Raw genomic sequence first — 17321 nt, 5'->3', positions numbered from 1 at the left:
CTTCGAACGATACTAAGTGGAAATAATTAGCATCCATGGGGAAGCAGGGTATATATCCCATACAAAATCACAATATAAGACGCAGCGAGAAGATTATTCCCTTAAGAAGGGCATGCCTGAGATGGATCAATATACATACATGGAGGACTTGGCATCCGATGGTCAGGAAGTCCAAGTTCTGTCTGGACAGCTATCTAACAGGACAAGTGAAGACACAATTTTTTGAACGCTAAACAATAGTCTCTGCTTTTGAGTTCCCAGCCGAAGACAAATAGACAATGAAAAAGTGGAACAATCAAAAGTAGCTGGTCATTACCTTAGGACCTGCCCTTTGCCGCCGCTCTCTTACTTTTCCCAGGTCTCTTAGAGCCACCCTTCATCTTCTTGACCGAGAAGTTACGCAGGTCTCCGCTAGAAATAGCGTCACCACTCTTGGCGTGCCGTTTCTTACCACCGAAGCCGTATTTTTCATTCTTCTTCTGGCGCTTCAGTGAGGGTCCGCCGCTCTCATTGCCGCGACTACGCTTGCGGCTGTCGGATTTGCCAGAGTCCTCGATGGCGATATCAAATAGATCGTTGTCATTGTCCGTAATGCCAGATTTATCAGTCTTGCGCTCTAGTTGATGAGAGAACATGTCAGTAATTGTTCAGTAACCTGTGTGAAAAGAACGGGTAACATACTCTTCTTCAGCTCATTGATCTTCTCGAGTGTCTCGCGCTTCTCCTTCTGTCTCTGTTGCAACTTGGCAACTTGCACCTGCTTTCCAAACTTCTTCAGATCCCGCTGCTTGCGGGCTTCCGCGGCAGCCTTCTTCGCAGCAGCTTCGTCGTAAAGCTTCTTCTTAATCTTGCTCATGTGCTCGTCGGTCTTGACCATCTCCGCAAAATAGTCGCCAGGCCGAGTGAACGGAACACCCTCCTTCTTCAACAGGCTACGTGCCTCTGAAGCGGCAGCCTGGCAAACCTTGTAGAAAGCCAACTCTCGGTTCAGGTCGTCGTTGGGGTCGGGGACTTCGATCGGCTCTTTCGAGACTAGGGAATTGTGCTCTGAAAACGGTGTCTGGGTGGTGATGAACGAAATGCGTTTAATAGATGCGTTGATAGCAGCAGAGTTGTTGATCGTGAGGCGCTGGTGAGGAACCACATCCTCTCTTTCGTCTTCGGACAAGTCGGATAGAGGAATGTCTTCTTCTTCTTCTTCTTCTTCTCCCTCCTCCTCGTCATCTTCGTCTTCCTCGTTGTCTTCCGCTTCTCCAGTAGCCTCTTTATCCGACTCTTCATCCTCATTGTCGCTTGATCCGTCTTCTTCTTCATCTTCAGGAGCGTTGCGCTTCTTGGATTTCAAATTCTCCGACTCAGCCTGTGCGCACGCGAGCAATTGATTTAGCAAATTTGATTACAACGCTCCTGTGGCGACTCCAACATACCTTGCCATTTGTTTCAACAGTCTCCTCTTCCTTATTCTCATCATCTCCTGATTTCGTCGTCTTTGTCGCTTTTCTCTTCTCTGCGGCCTTGACTAATTTCTTCTGCTTCTCTGCATCATAGTCTCGGCCCTTGTGAGCATCCAGAGCCTGGAGCAACTTGCTGCGTTTAGGCATTTTCTCTATGAAAGCGAAAATCACGATAAAGGCTTAAAGGAATGTTCGACTGCAAGCTTGCAATTACTGTCGAGCACCCGCGGCGGACTTTCAGATCAGGAAACTATGGGAATTTTTTTGGGATGCCGCTAGTCCATATATGGTTAGCATTCAAGATAAGCCGGGTCTAGTCCAGCTTTAGCTTAGAGCATATCGGTGATCAGGAGAAACAGTTGATCCTTGGGCATCTTATCGTTTTAATCTGGATATCAGCAGCGGAGTAGTATACAGGAGGATGAACATCAACTTTGCGGTTGTCCTTCGGTGCTACATAGCATTTATCTCCAAATTCGGACAGTAATTTACTGGCGCCTCAAGCCCGACCTTTTCGTATCCTGCCGGCACGCCACTATCAATACACCATGGCAGAAGATAGCAAATCCATCTCGACGTCTGAGGCCGTCACCCCTCCCACCGGGGAATCTCTGCGATCGCAACAGGTTTGTTAATCTGTCACATTCTCAATGAGAAACATGTCGCTTACAAGCACTGTAGAGCACCGATGCACAAGGTCAATTCTCAGCAGCGGTCGACGACCTCCTGGACCAATTACAACACAAGTTCGACAATGTGTCGCGGGAAGTGTTCGCAAAATGTTCGTTTGCCTCGTACATGGAACCCATCACTAGGCTAGCGTATACATGATACTGACTTGAACTTTTTTAGTGGACGATATGGCTACGCGCCTCGACGAGCTGGAAGCTTCCTTGACTATTGCGGGCGACACGGCCGCCGCAACAGCGTCGTCTCCGACGAAATGACTTTCGTGCAGGCATATAAATTGTGGCCCTTCGTTCCATAGCATGTTATTGCATTGATGGTCTGTTTCTGTGCGGAATGGAGTTTATAGGTTAAGTTCTTCTTCAGCGATGCATTCATTTGAAGGCGTGGCATATGTGCAAGTGTACTTTGTTGTATTCATGTCTCACGTATTGAGAGATACCCTGACGAGATTCTGAGGGATAGATGCCTCTTGTTATATATTTCTTGAACTGTTGCTCCTTGGGTCAAGCCCTTGTTGCTACATTTTATGCATCATGGAGTTCCAGACACATATTTCATAGGCCAAAAGTCATATAATTGAACAAGTCCGTCAATGATCTCCAAATCCGTGCGATCTTACACACTTGAGCCAGTGGAATGATTTACAGCTCGTCCTTGGCATCAGTGTCTTTCTCGCCGACAAACTTGCGCAGGATGTTGCTGCGAGAAACAATATCGTCGATCTTCTCGGGGGCTGAGCCACCCTTCTCAAGGATCTTCTTGAGACGAGCCAGCTCCTTGCTGGCGTACTCCTCGTTCTGGCTGATCTTCTCAGCAACCTTAACATAGTACTGAGCATACTTGTCCTGGAGACCCTTGGCAGCCTTCTTAACCTCCGCAACAAGCTCCTTGACGTTGCGCGACGAGACGTAATTGGTGATAAACTCGTCAAAAGCGGCGACTGTGCCGGCCTTCTCGTTGAGACCTCCACCAACGGCACGGTTAGTACCGGCGTTGGCGTTCAGGAACTCGATGAAGGCCTCCTCGGAACGAGCGCCGTTGTATACGATGGGCTCAGTTGAGCCCTTGGGGAAAAACTTGATGGTGGGGTATCCGGTGACGCCTTGTTCTTTGGCGAGAGCCTTGGAGTTCTCTGCCTCGGCGTCGACCTTGGCGATCACAACGTTGGGCTCGAGTGCGAAGTCATTGGCGAGGGTCTCCCAAGTAGGGGCGAGGCTCTTGCAATCTGTAAACGCCGAGGGCCATTAGCTCAGTCCGACGAAGCCAGAAAAAGAGGAAATATCAAAAGAAGAACTCACGTCCGCACCAAGGCGCAGTGAAAGCAACCAACACATTCTTGTCACCGCCAATGGTAGACTTCCACGAAGACTCAGTCAACATCTCAACCTTGCTAGGCTCCTTCTTGGCCCCACGAGGCTTGATGCCCGTCTTCTCCGCAATGAACGCAGACAGGCTCTCCAGATCCCGACCACCCTTGTAGTCCTCGGGCTTGTCGCTCTTGCCATCGAACCACTTCAGTGTGGGAAATCCCTGGACACCAAATCTCTTTCCAAGATCTCTGTGTTCGTCTGCGTCCACCTTGGCCACAGTCACCTTGTCCTTGGCGAATTCGAAAGCCTGAGCAAGCTCTTCATAAACGGGTGCGAGGTTCTTGCAGTGGCCACACCAAGGGGCGAAGAACTCAACGAGAGCAGGCTTTCCGGACTTGAGGACGACATCGTCGAAGTTCTTGGGAAGCAGATCAATGACGGCGGAAGTGGCGCTGGCGATACCGACGAGCAGTGTGAGGCAGCTCACAAGCAGGAAGCTCAACCGAGCCATGGTGGCTTGTGTGATAGAAGAAGCGGGAGCTGAATTATCCTCAATCAAAAACGCAATATATTGGACAAATATTATGTACGAACTGTCTCAATGGTAGAAGAGCTGTGATTAATGCCTTCACCCAGATCAGCTCAAATAGTTGAAGGTGGTGTAATTTGCCTCCCAACGTATGGATCCCACACCAGAAGCTCCGCTATCACCGCAGATCACATCCGATTTATCAGCGGGTCGGAAGAGGACACTTGGTATCAATCTATACTCATAAGAGATTACAAACCACTCCGTACAACCGCGCAATTGACTTTGTCAATCACGATGTGTTGCGGAGGTCTACTGTAACAACGTGCTATGAGTATGTCACCTAATGTAGAGATGGCAGGTGGCCAGTAAGGTGTTTAGTGTTACAGTCCCTTTTGATTTCTACCATTACCGGATGAGTCTCTCGGTCAATCACCATCGCTGACAAGTGATAACGCTGTTGATGTTCGTAGACTCCGATTTCATTCGTGAGATTGCAGTTCCCACGACTGCCCCTTAGCTTATCACCTGGGTACAACTTAATATCTATCGCCTCCCCGACAACCATTCATTTGCCTCCTGCCACAACTGAACGTCCTTAAATTCTTTACTCGCGTTCTGCGTGCCCTTGTAGACCTGATAGAAGAAAAACATCAGCTCGCGTGATCAAAATGGGTTCGATTCTTTGGCACTCACCGCATCCCAGAGCTTGAAAGCCTTTTCCAGATTGCTTGTAAAGCTGTCACTGTGCTGAAACCATTCTTTACCCTTGGACTTCACCTCTAACCGTGCCTCCGGCGACGTTGGGTCCGCCTGCAGGGGCAGATCATCGAGATATGTGCGCACTGCAATGCCGAGACCGCAGTCATTGTCGTCGATGAACGGGAGTCTATGAAGGTCAGCGCCATCGATCTTTGTGAAGCATAATATAAGCCTTACTTGATACTCATCTCGGTCCAGTCATTCCGATCTCTGCTAGCATCTCCGCTAAGAAGCAGACTAGCTAAAACGACTTCGATCAGGTTTCTTAATGTGGAGCGGACCTCAGAAATAAGAGAGCGGTAACAGAGCAATTGCCTGCTGAGGGGCCCTGAATAGCCGATGTTCTTGTGTTGTATCTTAGCGATACAAGCCACACGTGAGATCAGAATATTGAACTTCTTGTCCTCATCTAGTGGGAGAGGCGAGATCAGTAAGGTATGCATTGAGGCATCAATCAGGCACGATCGACTCACCTGAACCTCTCATCGGACCTCCTGAGACATGAGAAAACCACTCTTTGGAATTCAGGAGGCCAAAACGGACCATTTCAACGGCGAGGAACGTCGCCTCTTCCAAATTATCAGCGGGATCAAGGACGGAAAGCGCTTGGTCGAGGCAGACACCCCATGAGGTGAGTCGGTGCTTCTCATCAATGTAGCCTCGCAATTGCAGGAACCTCCAGTAGACATTGGCAAGAATTTCGTCCTGCGACGATAGCGGCTTTTAATCATTAGAACCATTTATATCAGAGAAATATCCCTGGATAGACTCACTTGAGCATCCTTAGACGATGCAAAAGACTTGGCTCCGAATTCGGGATCTTGCAGGCTCTGTACAGCAAACTTGAGCGGCGAGGAGGTGCTCTGTCACTTGTCAGAGAATACAAATTTGGCATGCAGGTAACATGGTGAACCGACCTGTAGCTTCTTTACTCCCTCGGGCAGCTGGTCAGAGCGGATCTTCCACGCCTGGATGGTTTCCTTGACAGAAGGAAGAGTCTTCAGTGTGATGGACTTGTCAGACTTTTCGTCAAACCATGTCCGTATATTGATCACTTTGGTCTGGTAGAACCTGTGAAGGGAATTCGAGAGTAAACAGATAGATTGAGTCTTGATTGGAGTGAGCGTGCTGCTCACAGTTTGGCGATATATTTCGGTATCTTCAACTCCCAATGGAAGGGAGATTTGGACCTCGCCAGATGTCAGATAGTTAGGAATTTCCGGACCTAGGACGCCCTTGGAGAGGTAAAAGTAAAGTTCTTCAGGCAGTCGCTGGCCGATCAGTTCATGCATATCGGACGGGGCGTTCTCCGAATCCATAGGTGCAACCTTGCCATCGACGTCCATGATCACATGGTGCTTCACCGTCATGAACGCGCGCTTGTAAGCATCGGCATATTGAAGTTCCTGCACGCGACGATCCTCTTCGAACTGAGCATATAGAGCTAGTGCATTTCGACCCGCTTGGTTGAATATCGGAAGAGCATCACGAATGCTGACGCTCTTTCCCGGAAATGTTGGGTTTTCGAAGCCCGGGAAAGTTCGCAGGAACGATGAGCCCAATAAAAGGCAGAAATCCAGGAACTGCTCATTTGATAGCCTACCCATTTCATCTTGGCAAGTTTGTTTGGTAATCCAGAAAAACTGAGAAGACTCAATATCCATCCGTGTTATGAGTTTGTCAATGTCGAAGAGGAGTGCGTCAGAAGGCCCAAAGACCGCATCAATGACGGGATTGGAGCCCTTGGCAAGATAGGAAAGCTATCAGAGATGAGAAGTAAGAAACTGAGCCGTTGCGAGTCTATCTCCCCGATGGTCGCTTTCTTACCTGAGCCGCGGCACTATACGGCGCCACGATAAAGTCAACCCCATTTTGGTACAGGATGCGCTGCAAAAATCTGTAAAGGGATTCAGGTCGCGGTGTGCCTGGAGTGGGCGGAGCGTGTTCAGCGCAAACCAGTATACAGGGATAACGAGGATGCAGAAAGGGAGACTTACCCGCGCCACTAAATGCGTCGACTACCTGATCCGCCTGTTGTTGGTCATAAAGCTCCCAGGCTTGTTCAAAAGCTCGCAATGACTCTGTCTGCACGTGTGGTCGCTGGTCCTTTTTCCCAAACTCTAGGCCGTTGAAGACGAAAAGACATGCCACACCCAATTCCTTGAAACTCTGTAACTCTCTCTCAATATTGGTCTTCAGCGCAAATGGGAAGCCGCCCAGAGCGACCAGTAAAGGCTCGCGGGTCGAGTGGTGGAGAAGGTGCTGGGAAATGTAGTGCGACGCATCGATGCCAACAACAGCCCCTTTGAGAGCGGAGAGAGGAAGGGACTGGGTGCGGGCAGACGCCCATTCATCAAGTGGCCGGACTAATAGTGAGAGAAGTGAGGTCAGTCAGCTTCATGAAACTAGTTCGCCCACGTATGAGCTCGGAGGGGTCTGTAGGAGTCGTCTTACTTGGCATGGCTTAGAAGCTGGAGCTGTTGTCTCGGAAGAGAGATGAATGACCCAATGCCAGGCGTGGAGAGCCCGAACAGGGCAGGAGGGGGGAAAGACTAAGAAACGAGCGAGTGAGGGAGAAGAGAGAGTATGGAAGAGACGAATTGCCCAAGAAGCGAGGTGTCGCTCAAGCTCCGCGTGCCTTTGCGACAATTTGGGTGGAGCAATATTGAATGAAATCACGGGGCGGAGATCAATGTTTCCGACATGCACTCTATTAACGGAGTACACTCAATTACCCCACAACCTATGTCAAGTACTTCAGACACATTCGAGGTTGCGATTGTCTTGATATATAGATGCTATATCTAGTGCGTCCATACCATACGCGTCAGGTCGTCTAGGTGACAAAGGCATCCTATTTCAGTCATCCATGTCAAATATACATATAGATAGCTTGACCAGCATGCAGGTACACTGACATGACAGGTATCAACACCCTACGTCCAGACCTCAATCGTTCTTAAACCCTGGAAATGAAGTGAAACCTATCTCCTGAATATTCCTTTGATAACATGTGATTTACTTCCATGCGATTACCAAGGACCACTAGACGATCCCCGTGTCCAAGGTCGCAGTTAGCAATGACAGTGAGATATTCGCCCTGCATCTGATCGCTTGAGAAGAAGCTGATGAGCACGCGATAACTTTTCATAAACAGTGCCCTGGCAGGAACGGGTGAAGTACACCATGCGATCTTCTCAGAGGTCGAGCTGCAAACATGACAAGACTCGAAGTCCACCAAGCAGCTTTTCAACGGCAGTGGTCTGTTGACCAGCAGAGATCTCGAGATTCGGCATCGGATATGATCAATGCTTATGGCGCCTTGAATGTAAGCAGCAGCAGCAACTGCCTGTGGAGACGATCTCGGTATGTGTCATTGACTCATCGTGCTAATCTCCGAGAATGAAGTGCCATTAAAAAGAGTCCGCTTGGGTTATGAATTCACCAACCGAAACAGTCAATCAAAGCTCTGCTTGAGCTTTGGCTTCAAAACTCGGCTAAAACAGAGATATCTCTCGTTGGTAGAAGTTGAAGCCACTCAGACCATCCTGGCGAACACGATGGAGATATGCCTTGGCATAAGGCAGTAGTGGTATCACGACAGAATAGTCATTGCTCGCTCACGTACTACTTACTATCTCATTCTGTACTCCATAGTCCTACTCTTAAGAGACCAACCAACCGTATCCCAAAAGTGATTATATCCAACAATAGCAGGCTGGCACCATCGCTTTGCCCTGGTCCACAGGCGAGATAAGACCGATAGGATCAAGATTAAGGCAATCGCATAAGCTCGGCCGGCGATGTAGCCTTAGATCCGGTATCTAGACATATCTCCCGGCTATTTCACTATATATATAGTTCACTGTTCCCCGTGGGTTTTCCAGTCCATAGTTCTGACATCATTTGCAATTATTTTCACCACCTGTCCGCCTGCGACATTATACGTCCATCTCCAGCTAGATCAAAATGGAACGGACTTCCGCGGTGGGACCGCCTATTGAACTCCCCATCATCGACATCTCCAACCCCGACGACCCCAATGTGGGTAAGGCCATGCTCGACGCAGCCGCCAAGTACGGCTTTCTGTACGTTGACAGCAAAGGGACCGATTTCGCGGCGGAGGATGTGAATAGAGCCTTTGAGCTGGTAGATTGCCCCCGATCCACCGTCCATCAAACTCATGGGTTGACAGAGCCTGTAGTCGAAAGCTTTCTTTGCCTCTCCTGCTGAGGAGAAGGCCACTTGCCGTATTACTCCTAATGTCTGTCCTACCCGATTCTCAACGTTATATCGACCATTAAATTGACGCTGATGCTGGTCGCGTGCAGAATCGTGGCTGGTCAGGCATGCATATTGAAACTCTTGATCCAGAGCATCAAAGGGTAAACCACTCCCTACGACCTTGTACACCTCTCAGAACGCTGACTGGAGTGCGCCTCATGGCGCATGCTATAGACTGGGGATTTTAAAGAGTACGCCCCTAGTCCCGGATCACAATACTTCTTCGACTTGTTCTCACCAGAAACTACAGGGCCATGAACTTTGGCGAATTCAAGGATGGGAAAGCGCAGCAACCCCTCCCCCCATCGCTCTCCCCGCACGAGGCCGAGATTGGCCATTTCGCCTCTCTCTGCAACAAGACCTGCAATCGCATCTTGAAGCTACTAGCCCTCGGCCTCCAGGTTCGAAATATGAACCAGTCATTACAAGCTTTTCGCTAATCGCAATTACACAGATCCCGAACGACTTCTTTACATCCCGCCATGACCCCCAGAACGGTCCCACAGGCTGCATCCTCCGCTACCTGTACTACCCCTCGATCTCCTCGCCCGCAACATCTTCCTACCAGCACGACATCGACGTGCGCGCTGGTGCCCACTCCGACTACGGCAGTATCACCCTTCTCTTCCAACGGCCCGGACAGCCAGGTCTTGAGATCCGGACGCCAGATGGCTCCTGGGCTCCTGTCCCCGTGCAGCCGGGCAACGCAGAGGATGCCAGTGCCTACCCGTTCCCGCCTATTCTGGTAAACATTGGTGATCTGCTGAGCTACTGGACCGACGGTCTACTCAAGTCGACGATCCACCGTGTAGTGTTCCCCTTGTCTGAACAGCGTAGCCCTAACCCACAGGACAGGTATAGTATCGCTTACTTCTGTCATCCGGTAGACACCACGGAGTTGGTTCCCGTACCCAGTGAAGCTGTCGTCGCTCATCGCGAGTATTGCAGGAAGAACGGCATTACCAATGAACAGGTTGGCTTCGGTGGCGGGGCAGGGAACATGGCGCCGGGGAAGCGGGCTTTGACGGCTTACGAACATCTCGAATCGAGACTGGCGGCCACTTACGGATTCAAGAAGGAGTGACGCTGTCAATACGGAGAGGTGGCTCTGCGTGGAACTTGTTGATCTAAATCTCATCCGGTCTAATCTTGATTTACCCTAGAACCGCTTCAGTACAACCGCTTCGTGTCGGTTTTGAAGAGTGTAGGAAATAGATAGTACGTGGTCAAGTTAGGAAAGAAATCAACAGGGTGAGATGCACGGACATCCACCCCATATGGCACTTGTTGTTTGAGCTGATACAAAGAGAGGGGGCAATATGGGAAGTTCAGTTCGGAAGATCGCACCAAGTTTATTGGCGTTCAACTAAGACAAAGGAAAATCGTGATAAAATTTAGTATTCAGCGTCACCAAATTGTAAGAAGAAGACAATGGAAACAAAACCAAAGAGTTGACTAGGACAAATATGCAGAATCATGAGCGCTAGAGGTATTCCATGTAGGGCATCAGGCCCAAAGTCAAAGAGACAAGATAGAAAATGCGTAGACCAAATGATAGAGGGTAAACCGTTGCGAAAAAGGCATAGACGACATACAAAAGGTATCTTTATGATGAGAGGTAACGCCGCCAAGTTCTGAAATGCCATGCATGGGTAAATAGAACCTCGCCAAAAGGGTGGGGAAGACACTGGAAATGGGTGACAAATATGACGCTATGCAGGCCAGAATGCATTATTGGGTAGTGGTAATTCCATCCATTCATATCAGGGCGTGGTGTGGCACCAATGACGATGATAAACCCACGCTGCTTTTTGACAATCTTTGCTGCAATATTTGGTACGGCGGCAACGGCGGCACTTTGCGAATTGACGCTGAAACTCCTCCCACTTTCCGCACTTGTAGTATGCACATTGCCTGATACCTCCTCTGGATTCGTCCTTGCGGCAAAGGTTCCGCATGACCACGCAAGCCCAGTATTGCATATCTTTTGAGTGGTGACGGACGGTGAATTTCTCAACCAAAGGGAAGATGTTGACATCATCAGGAAGCAGATACTCGTCCTCTTCTTCAGGAAGGTCAATTGGCGATGTTCCTTCCTCTAGCATTTGAAGCTCGCGATCAATCTTGAGTTTCGGGACGAAATGAGAATGCTGGAAGTAGGACCGGAGGTTGCAGTACTTGGAGACATAAGCCAAAAGTTGGAGGGACATGAGAACGTCCTCGTCCCTAGGCATAGTTGTCAAAACACCATGAGCGGCCGTGGTTGTTCGATCGCGAAAGTACAGAGAGTAAGGGCTTGGAACAAGAGCGGGGGAGTTGGCGTTATCAGCTGCCTGGGTAGGGGATAATCCCAGAGCGGCGTTATTTTGGGCGTTGTCGGTATTGATCATGCTGCCATCCACTGCGGAACGGTGTGTAATGTTGAAGGTCTCGGCTTCCTGCTCTTCGGAAGGATCTGTTACTGTGAGATCGTGAGAATCGGAAACGCCGCCTAGTATCGCGTCTCTCTCGCCAACGTCATCGATGTCCATTCTGTTCTGCAGTCCAACGATAGGCTCAACTGCCTCTGTGGAAGCAGGATCCTCATCCATCGTAGAACCGTCTCCGTTTCCATCATCGGATTCGCCCGATGCCGACTGCTGCTGTCTCAACGACGGACGTTGCCTCGCAATTGTAGCCTGGGCGCTGCTTCGAGGCTGTACCGGAGCATTGGGGGTAGTTGGAGACTCTGGCTGAGAAGTGAGTCCGGTGTGGAAGCCAGGAAGCATGCTCGGTAGCCGCTCATTATCACGCACGGGCCGCAGACCGAAGCCATCAGCAGCATCCATCGAAGGCAATGCTGTGGCCAAAGGCTGCATTCTGTGTCGGTGGTTGCCATGCGCAAAGCCGCCGTCGTTTGTTCTATGGTGGTGTACGTCTTGTCCGAAAGTGTTTCTCTCAGGGGGGGAGGTCATCGGCACTCGGGGCGGAGAAGCAACATCCAGCACGTTCGAATCAGCGACATGGTTTTCCTGGAAGAAAGTTTGGGGTGGAATTTCGATACTGGGAGGGGGGGCGTGGCGACGAGAGGTGCGTTGTTCAGCTGTCGACGACTGTTCCAGGAAGGACGAACGTCCAGATGCATCATTTGATGTTGGCACAGCTTTCGAATGATGTTTGGACGATTGTCTTTGAGACTCGGAATCGGCTCGGGCTCGTGCCTTGTCGACAACCTTGATATAGTTATCCAGGATCGTTGCAATTACCGGCACCATATCGGCCTCGACAACCCTTGTTCTCACACTTTCTGAACCTCTCACTCCGATATTCACAACACATTGAAAGGCCAGACTCCACTTCCACATCTCCATGAGGTCCCTGCTCCGGCCTTCTTTGAGGATGCACACGAGTCTTTCAATACCGCCATCGACGGTGAGAATATCGCGAATACGGGCAGAGGATGTAGTGAGATATGCAAGATGATTGAGAGAGTTTATGAGGGGTAGTGTTGATGTGCAATCGAGAGCCCGCCGGTCATATAGGGTTGTCGTAATATTGACAGAGGCCTTGTTAACATTGGGAATGCTGAAGTTCACCTCCCGCATGATGGACAGGAGTTCGCAGGATCCGAGATGATAGAAAGAGCAGTTTCGAAAATGGGAAAGTTGCGCAGCTCGATGGAAGGTCGGCGTACGCTCTCAACCCCTAATGCGGACGAAAGCGTACTTGGGATGAGAAAGAAAAGGACCGAGAGGCTTGTCGTTTTGTGACAAAATCATGCGGTAAATAGGAGAATGCAAAGATGAACCAAATAGCCCTAAGAGGCCCGTTGATGGGCGGGAGATGAGGAAGCTGGAAAGTGATGAAGAGGACAGTGAAAGGGAGTTTTGATCGAGCCAAGACCAGTCCTTTCAGTCAGAGCCTGATGGTGGTGGCCGCGGGCAGCCACAAGATGTATGGTTCAGATGAGATTGCAAAAACAAAAGTCAGGGGTGAAAGAAGGACCAGAGTCAAATACAAGTCATTAACGAAAATGGCCAATATGTATAAACCAAAATAATGACACAAATGAAAGTCCAAAAGCTGGAGGATTTGAAGTCTGGCGGAGGATTTGATTATGTGTCGGAGAGGGGGGCAAAATCAAGAAGAGGAGAAAGTGAGAGAGAGAGAGCGAACGAGCCAGGGAGCGTCTGACTATGAAGCCGAGTCGGGCCAGAGAGCCTAAGCGGAGACTGGGACCGAGAAGGGGTTTTTGTTTCATGAATAGCCAGCAACCACCAAGGAACTATCTATAAACTATCCGTCTACTCTTTACGCACTCAAGTTGTTGGTGGAAGACTCTTCATTTGCTTGCTGATGATTTATACGCTGACTAGGGATTTCTGTCTCTTTCCTCCACCTGCGATCGAGTCGATGTACGGCGGACTATAACTACGATGCGGACCTTTGGAGTTCTTTACTGTTTGCCACATGTATTACCTATTGCCACTACCTCCACATACGGGTAATAGGTACTCATATACTAAAAATACCAACGTATTGATATCGAATCATCATCTACCTAGTAGGAATATCGATATCATAGTATTCGATTTTGAGTCATCACCTAGTAGGGATATCGATGCCGTGGTATCGATATCGAATCACCATCTAGCAGAGGTATCCGGAGATGGACTGGACAATTGGATCGGGATGGATTCAAACTTCATGCGGTATCACGAAGTCAAGAAGGCCGAGGTGGAGAAGGACCTCGACGGCCATGTGAGGTACGTGGACAATGCTGTTACGAGGCATACCTGCTTTGAGGTCTATGAGGAGCTTGCAAAATATCTCGTCCAGTGTTATCCGATGATCTTTCTGTTGGAAGGTACTACCCTGCACAACTGACCCGCGAACAGTTCCAATAATACCCTGCTAGTATGTGTCGTGATGCTTGATGCTACTGTAGGATATACTGACGCTCTGGAGGAACCCCAACGCAGGCTGTGCCACTTCCTTTCTCGTTCAGGATGATCTGGTCCAGGTGATCAAAAATGAAGCCAGTCCTATCGAGCGCAGGACCGTCCACCATACTACGGAGCTAGATGGCCAATATCATCTCGACGCAGCAGCTGTCTGTCGGCCCTGTTTGGCGATTTCGGGTGAAATTCAGCGTGTCGCTGGACACGCTGCATTCGAGGCTGGCGTATGCCTCACTACGTCGCAAAGTTGCAAAAGTCCATGAACCGGTTTCTCAAGGTATTGATGCCCGAACGGCCCGTCGAGCAAAATAACGTGCGCCATGCTAATCACCTCTGCAAGCGTACCGTGACTGATTGGATATTTCGCAGATCTTCATCCAGCTCGATGATAGCCTCCACTAGTCTCCCCGATGGAGGATCAGAACCGCACCGACGTTGCTTGCATACTGTCAACCTACCATGTGACGGAGCATGCGAAAACTATCAGTATGGGTTCAGCGTGGGCTACGGCACAGCTGAGGGTTGACCGTCGACGAGATCCATTTTCGATTTGAGCGACCTCACGACATCTACCCCGTTCGGGGGCCACTTTACTAACTGCACCTATTTCGAGCCGATCCGCCAGATCGTGAAAGGCCCTTTTATCTTACGGCGATTGGCCGAGGTGATTCGAAACTGCGATGTGACCGTGTCGGTATACAAGGGAAGGCCGATTGGGAGCATGTCCTGCTTCGTACTTGGATGAACAGGATTGGCTGCGGAGGTATATGTGTGGTCAGCAATTGGGCAGACAATTCCCGTCTTCATTGTATTTGGATGTGACATCGAATGTTCTGCGTCCCTTTGGACTGACTTGTGTCGTTGCTTTCACATATCTCCAATACTAGGGTTGATTTATAGTGTAAGCGGCAGAGAATACACCTAACGGCTTGGTACATAATCAAGAAAGCAGTTTGTATGGCTGGAACATTTCTAGCTAGGTAGGTCCGACCGCGTAGTAGCTGCTGGACGTTAATATAGGAGCAAAAAACAAAAAGGATTTGGGGTGAGCCGGGATTGAACCGGCGACCTTACGATTAAGTGACTAAAGTGAAACTTCAGTCGTACGCTACTCCCAGCTGAGCTATCACCCCATTTAATGGGATAGATGTGGGAAAATATAATTAAGAAGGCTTGCAAGTTGAAAGGGAAAAAATAAACTATTAAACTGCAAAAAGGAGAAGTGGGGTGAGCCGGGATTGAACCGGCGACCTTACGATTAAGTGACTGAGTTCAACTTCAGTCGTACGCTACTCCCAGCTGAGCTATCACCCCATTTGATGAGATAGATATGAGAAAATATAATTGAGAAGCCTGGGGGGGTTGAAAGGGAAAAATAACCATTAAACTGCAAAAAGGAAAATTGGGGTGAGCCGGGATTGAACCGGCGACCTTACGATTAAGTGACTAAAGTGAAACTTCAGTCGTACGCTACTCCCAGCTGAGCTATCACCCCATTTGATAGTTTAGCTCTGGATTTTTGTAACTAGGTGGCAGAATAAATCTACTGACTGAACTAATAACTCCATAACTAACTGGTCAAACTAGTTATTGATTTGTGCTCAAGGGGATGGTCTGATTCTACTATACCTCGAACTATCCCATGTCGTATGATCTGAATAAGTGGCAGTAACTGTTATTAGGCTATAGGCCTACCATGCTGTCAGCCTGTACTCAACCAAAATAATATGAAAATGGGAAAGAAGTAGGTATTTGGCATGTACCAAATCATCGAACTGAACCATCGCCCTGTTTGTTGGGATTCACATTCATTATAATACTATCTCTTGTTGACTGCCTAACCTAGTAGGTAATAGGTAGGTACTGATGATGCCGACTAACACCCCCTTCACAAGGTGAACCAATTATTATCCTCCAAGGACTCATGATAACTAAGAATTAACTCATACCTCAAGCCCTGCAGAATGTTCCAGAGTCTCTCAGGAACCGACTCATCCCAACAAACAGGAACCTCGCTTCCTTGTTGGCCTGATATTAGTGGCACACTATCTTCTCCAGTACTCCATTAATTGGGGTGGATAACATATAAATCATTCTCCGTCATCTGTGTGTTAGGGAGGTCTCTTTCTCTTCTGGCTTGGATCAGTCGCTCGTACATCCCCGATATGCTTTTGCCTTAGTCTCCTTAACACCACCTTCATAGTGGAAAAGATTGATTTCATAAGAGAGCTCTGTCGCACTGTGGGATCGTCCCTGGGGTCAAAGATTTCACTTGTGACGTTGTCCCAGAACTTTGACAGTACTGTTGAATTGACGGTTTCCCAATTCTCGACTGGCCTGAAATTTCGGTCTTTTCCTCTGCAGCCCTTGCATTTTAGTCGTGGAATGACGAAGCGATGCTCTTTTTCTATCGTCCATCGGGGGTAGCCACACAGTTTCGGGCTACTGCAACTCATACCTATTGTCTGGACAATTTTCGGTAACCCATCAAGTTCCTCTTCCGAGCGGCAAAGGAAGGAGTCGAAGTCCCCACGCCCGTTCTTGTTTGGGGGGTTTTCCAGAACTTTTCGGGTGCCTCTTATGTGCGGTTGCTAGGCCAGCCAATCTTGCAGCCAGACCTAATGCTTCCTCCTGTACCTTTGCTTGGATGGTTCTGTCAGGGACACCGTTCGTTGTAGTAACTGGTCTGGGCCGAAAAAACCACTGAGGGTGGTGCGTCCAAAACACGAAGCGTTTTAATGTTTTCCCATCTTCTTCTAGGTCCAAATAGAGCTTGACATCCTTATACTTCCCCCATAGGGGGAATCGAATCAGCCGACCTTGCTGTTTTACTTTCCTCCACACAACCTCGCCCCAACATATCTCGACGATAGCAGACGTGTTTTGACGCAGATCGCGAACGAAACCATCGTGGGGCTTTTGGACGTCATCTGTCCAGAGGTGAAGATAAAGTTGTGTCTCCTCTCTGCGGCAAATCTGGTCAAACATGAATGAATTCTGGGACGAGAATCCGTTGTGTAGTAGATAAATAGTTGGCTTGCCTGCGTTGTCGGTCTCATTGCAGTATGGGTCCGTGATATACAACGTTGGTTAAGGAGATGGTGGGCTAAGGGGGCAGCGATGGATCCACTGGGACGTAGGAGAAAGTGACGCTGGTCACTCAGTTCCACATTGTCTCCAAGCATTGGTCTCTTCATGAATGAACTCACTGAACTGCCCTTCAATTTCCCAGATGTGTTGTGGCCCTGCTTTTCCACCGCGGTTCAGCATATATCCAAAGACAAGAGATCTGATATGACGTACGGCGCGGAAGTTCCCTTTCAAGCGTCCGTATCAGGGGCATGAGTCGCAA

General features: G+C 49.2%; 6 protein-coding genes and 3 non-coding genes across 9 annotated transcripts; 2 read left to right on the top strand and 7 right to left on the bottom strand.

Moving 5' to 3' along the window:
- Nucleotides 1–317: 317 nt before the first annotated feature.
- Nucleotides 318–1601, bottom strand: ALT_7029 (EBP2 family rRNA-processing protein; the record flags this gene model as incomplete). The annotated part of the gene is made up of 3 exons (XM_033558368.2): nt 318–616; nt 682–1360; nt 1428–1601. 3 exons carry the CDS (start codon nt 1599–1601, stop codon nt 318–320), a joined length of 1152 nt encoding a protein of 383 aa, XP_033414259.2.
- Nucleotides 1602–2002: 401 nt separating this feature from the next.
- On the top strand, nt 2003–2401 carry ALT_7028 (heat shock factor-binding 1 family protein; the record flags this gene model as incomplete). Its single annotated transcript, XM_033558367.1, has 3 exons — nt 2003–2080; nt 2136–2235; nt 2307–2401. 3 exons carry the CDS (start codon nt 2003–2005, stop codon nt 2399–2401), a joined length of 273 nt encoding a protein of 90 aa, XP_033414258.1.
- Nucleotides 2402–2785: 384 nt separating this feature from the next.
- On the bottom strand, nt 2786–3965 carry ALT_7027 (protein disulfide isomerase family protein; the record flags this gene model as incomplete). The annotated part of the gene is made up of 2 exons (XM_033558366.1): nt 2786–3369; nt 3443–3965. 2 exons carry the CDS (start codon nt 3963–3965, stop codon nt 2786–2788), a joined length of 1107 nt encoding a protein of 368 aa, XP_033414257.1.
- Nucleotides 3966–4529: 564 nt separating this feature from the next.
- Nucleotides 4530–7206, bottom strand: ALT_7026 (MKT1 family protein; the record flags this gene model as incomplete). The annotated part of the gene is made up of 9 exons (XM_089600170.1): nt 4530–4619; nt 4680–4872; nt 4923–5154; nt 5219–5465; nt 5519–5608; nt 5663–6505; nt 6573–6670; nt 6743–7111; nt 7164–7206. 9 exons carry the CDS (start codon nt 7204–7206, stop codon nt 4530–4532), a joined length of 2205 nt encoding a protein of 734 aa, XP_089455632.1.
- A 1508-nt stretch (nt 7207–8714) lies between these two features.
- ALT_7025 (UPF0676 protein C1494.01) lies at nt 8715–10113 on the top strand (the record flags this gene model as incomplete). The annotated part of the gene is made up of 6 exons (XM_089600169.1): nt 8715–8894; nt 8950–9009; nt 9077–9130; nt 9204–9220; nt 9271–9430; nt 9484–10113. 6 exons carry the CDS (start codon nt 8715–8717, stop codon nt 10111–10113), a joined length of 1101 nt encoding a protein of 366 aa, XP_089455631.1.
- A 679-nt stretch (nt 10114–10792) lies between these two features.
- On the bottom strand, nt 10793–12613 carry samB (MYND-type zinc finger protein MUB1; the record flags this gene model as incomplete). The annotated part of the gene is made up of 1 exon (XM_033558363.2): nt 10793–12613. One exon carries the CDS (start codon nt 12611–12613, stop codon nt 10793–10795), a length of 1821 nt encoding a protein of 606 aa, XP_033414254.2.
- A 2397-nt stretch (nt 12614–15010) lies between these two features.
- Nucleotides 15011–15102, bottom strand: ALT_t140. Its single transcript is given in 2 exon segments — nt 15011–15046; nt 15065–15102. It is a non-coding gene; the product is annotated as a tRNA-Phe (tRNA).
- A 90-nt stretch (nt 15103–15192) lies between these two features.
- On the bottom strand, nt 15193–15283 carry ALT_t139. Its single transcript is given in 2 exon segments — nt 15193–15228; nt 15246–15283. It is a non-coding gene; the product is annotated as a tRNA-Phe (tRNA).
- An 89-nt stretch (nt 15284–15372) lies between these two features.
- ALT_t138 lies at nt 15373–15464 on the bottom strand. Its single transcript is given in 2 exon segments — nt 15373–15408; nt 15427–15464. It is a non-coding gene; the product is annotated as a tRNA-Phe (tRNA).
- Nucleotides 15465–17321: the final 1857 nt, after the last annotated feature.

The sequence above is a fragment of the Aspergillus lentulus genome, assembly GCF_001445615.1.
Source record: "Aspergillus lentulus DNA, contig: Alt12, strain: IFM 54703, whole genome shotgun sequence".
NCBI classification, from domain to species: Eukaryota; Fungi; Ascomycota; class Eurotiomycetes; order Eurotiales; family Aspergillaceae; genus Aspergillus; species Aspergillus lentulus.
This window is presented reverse-complemented; position numbering and strand designations above follow the sequence as displayed.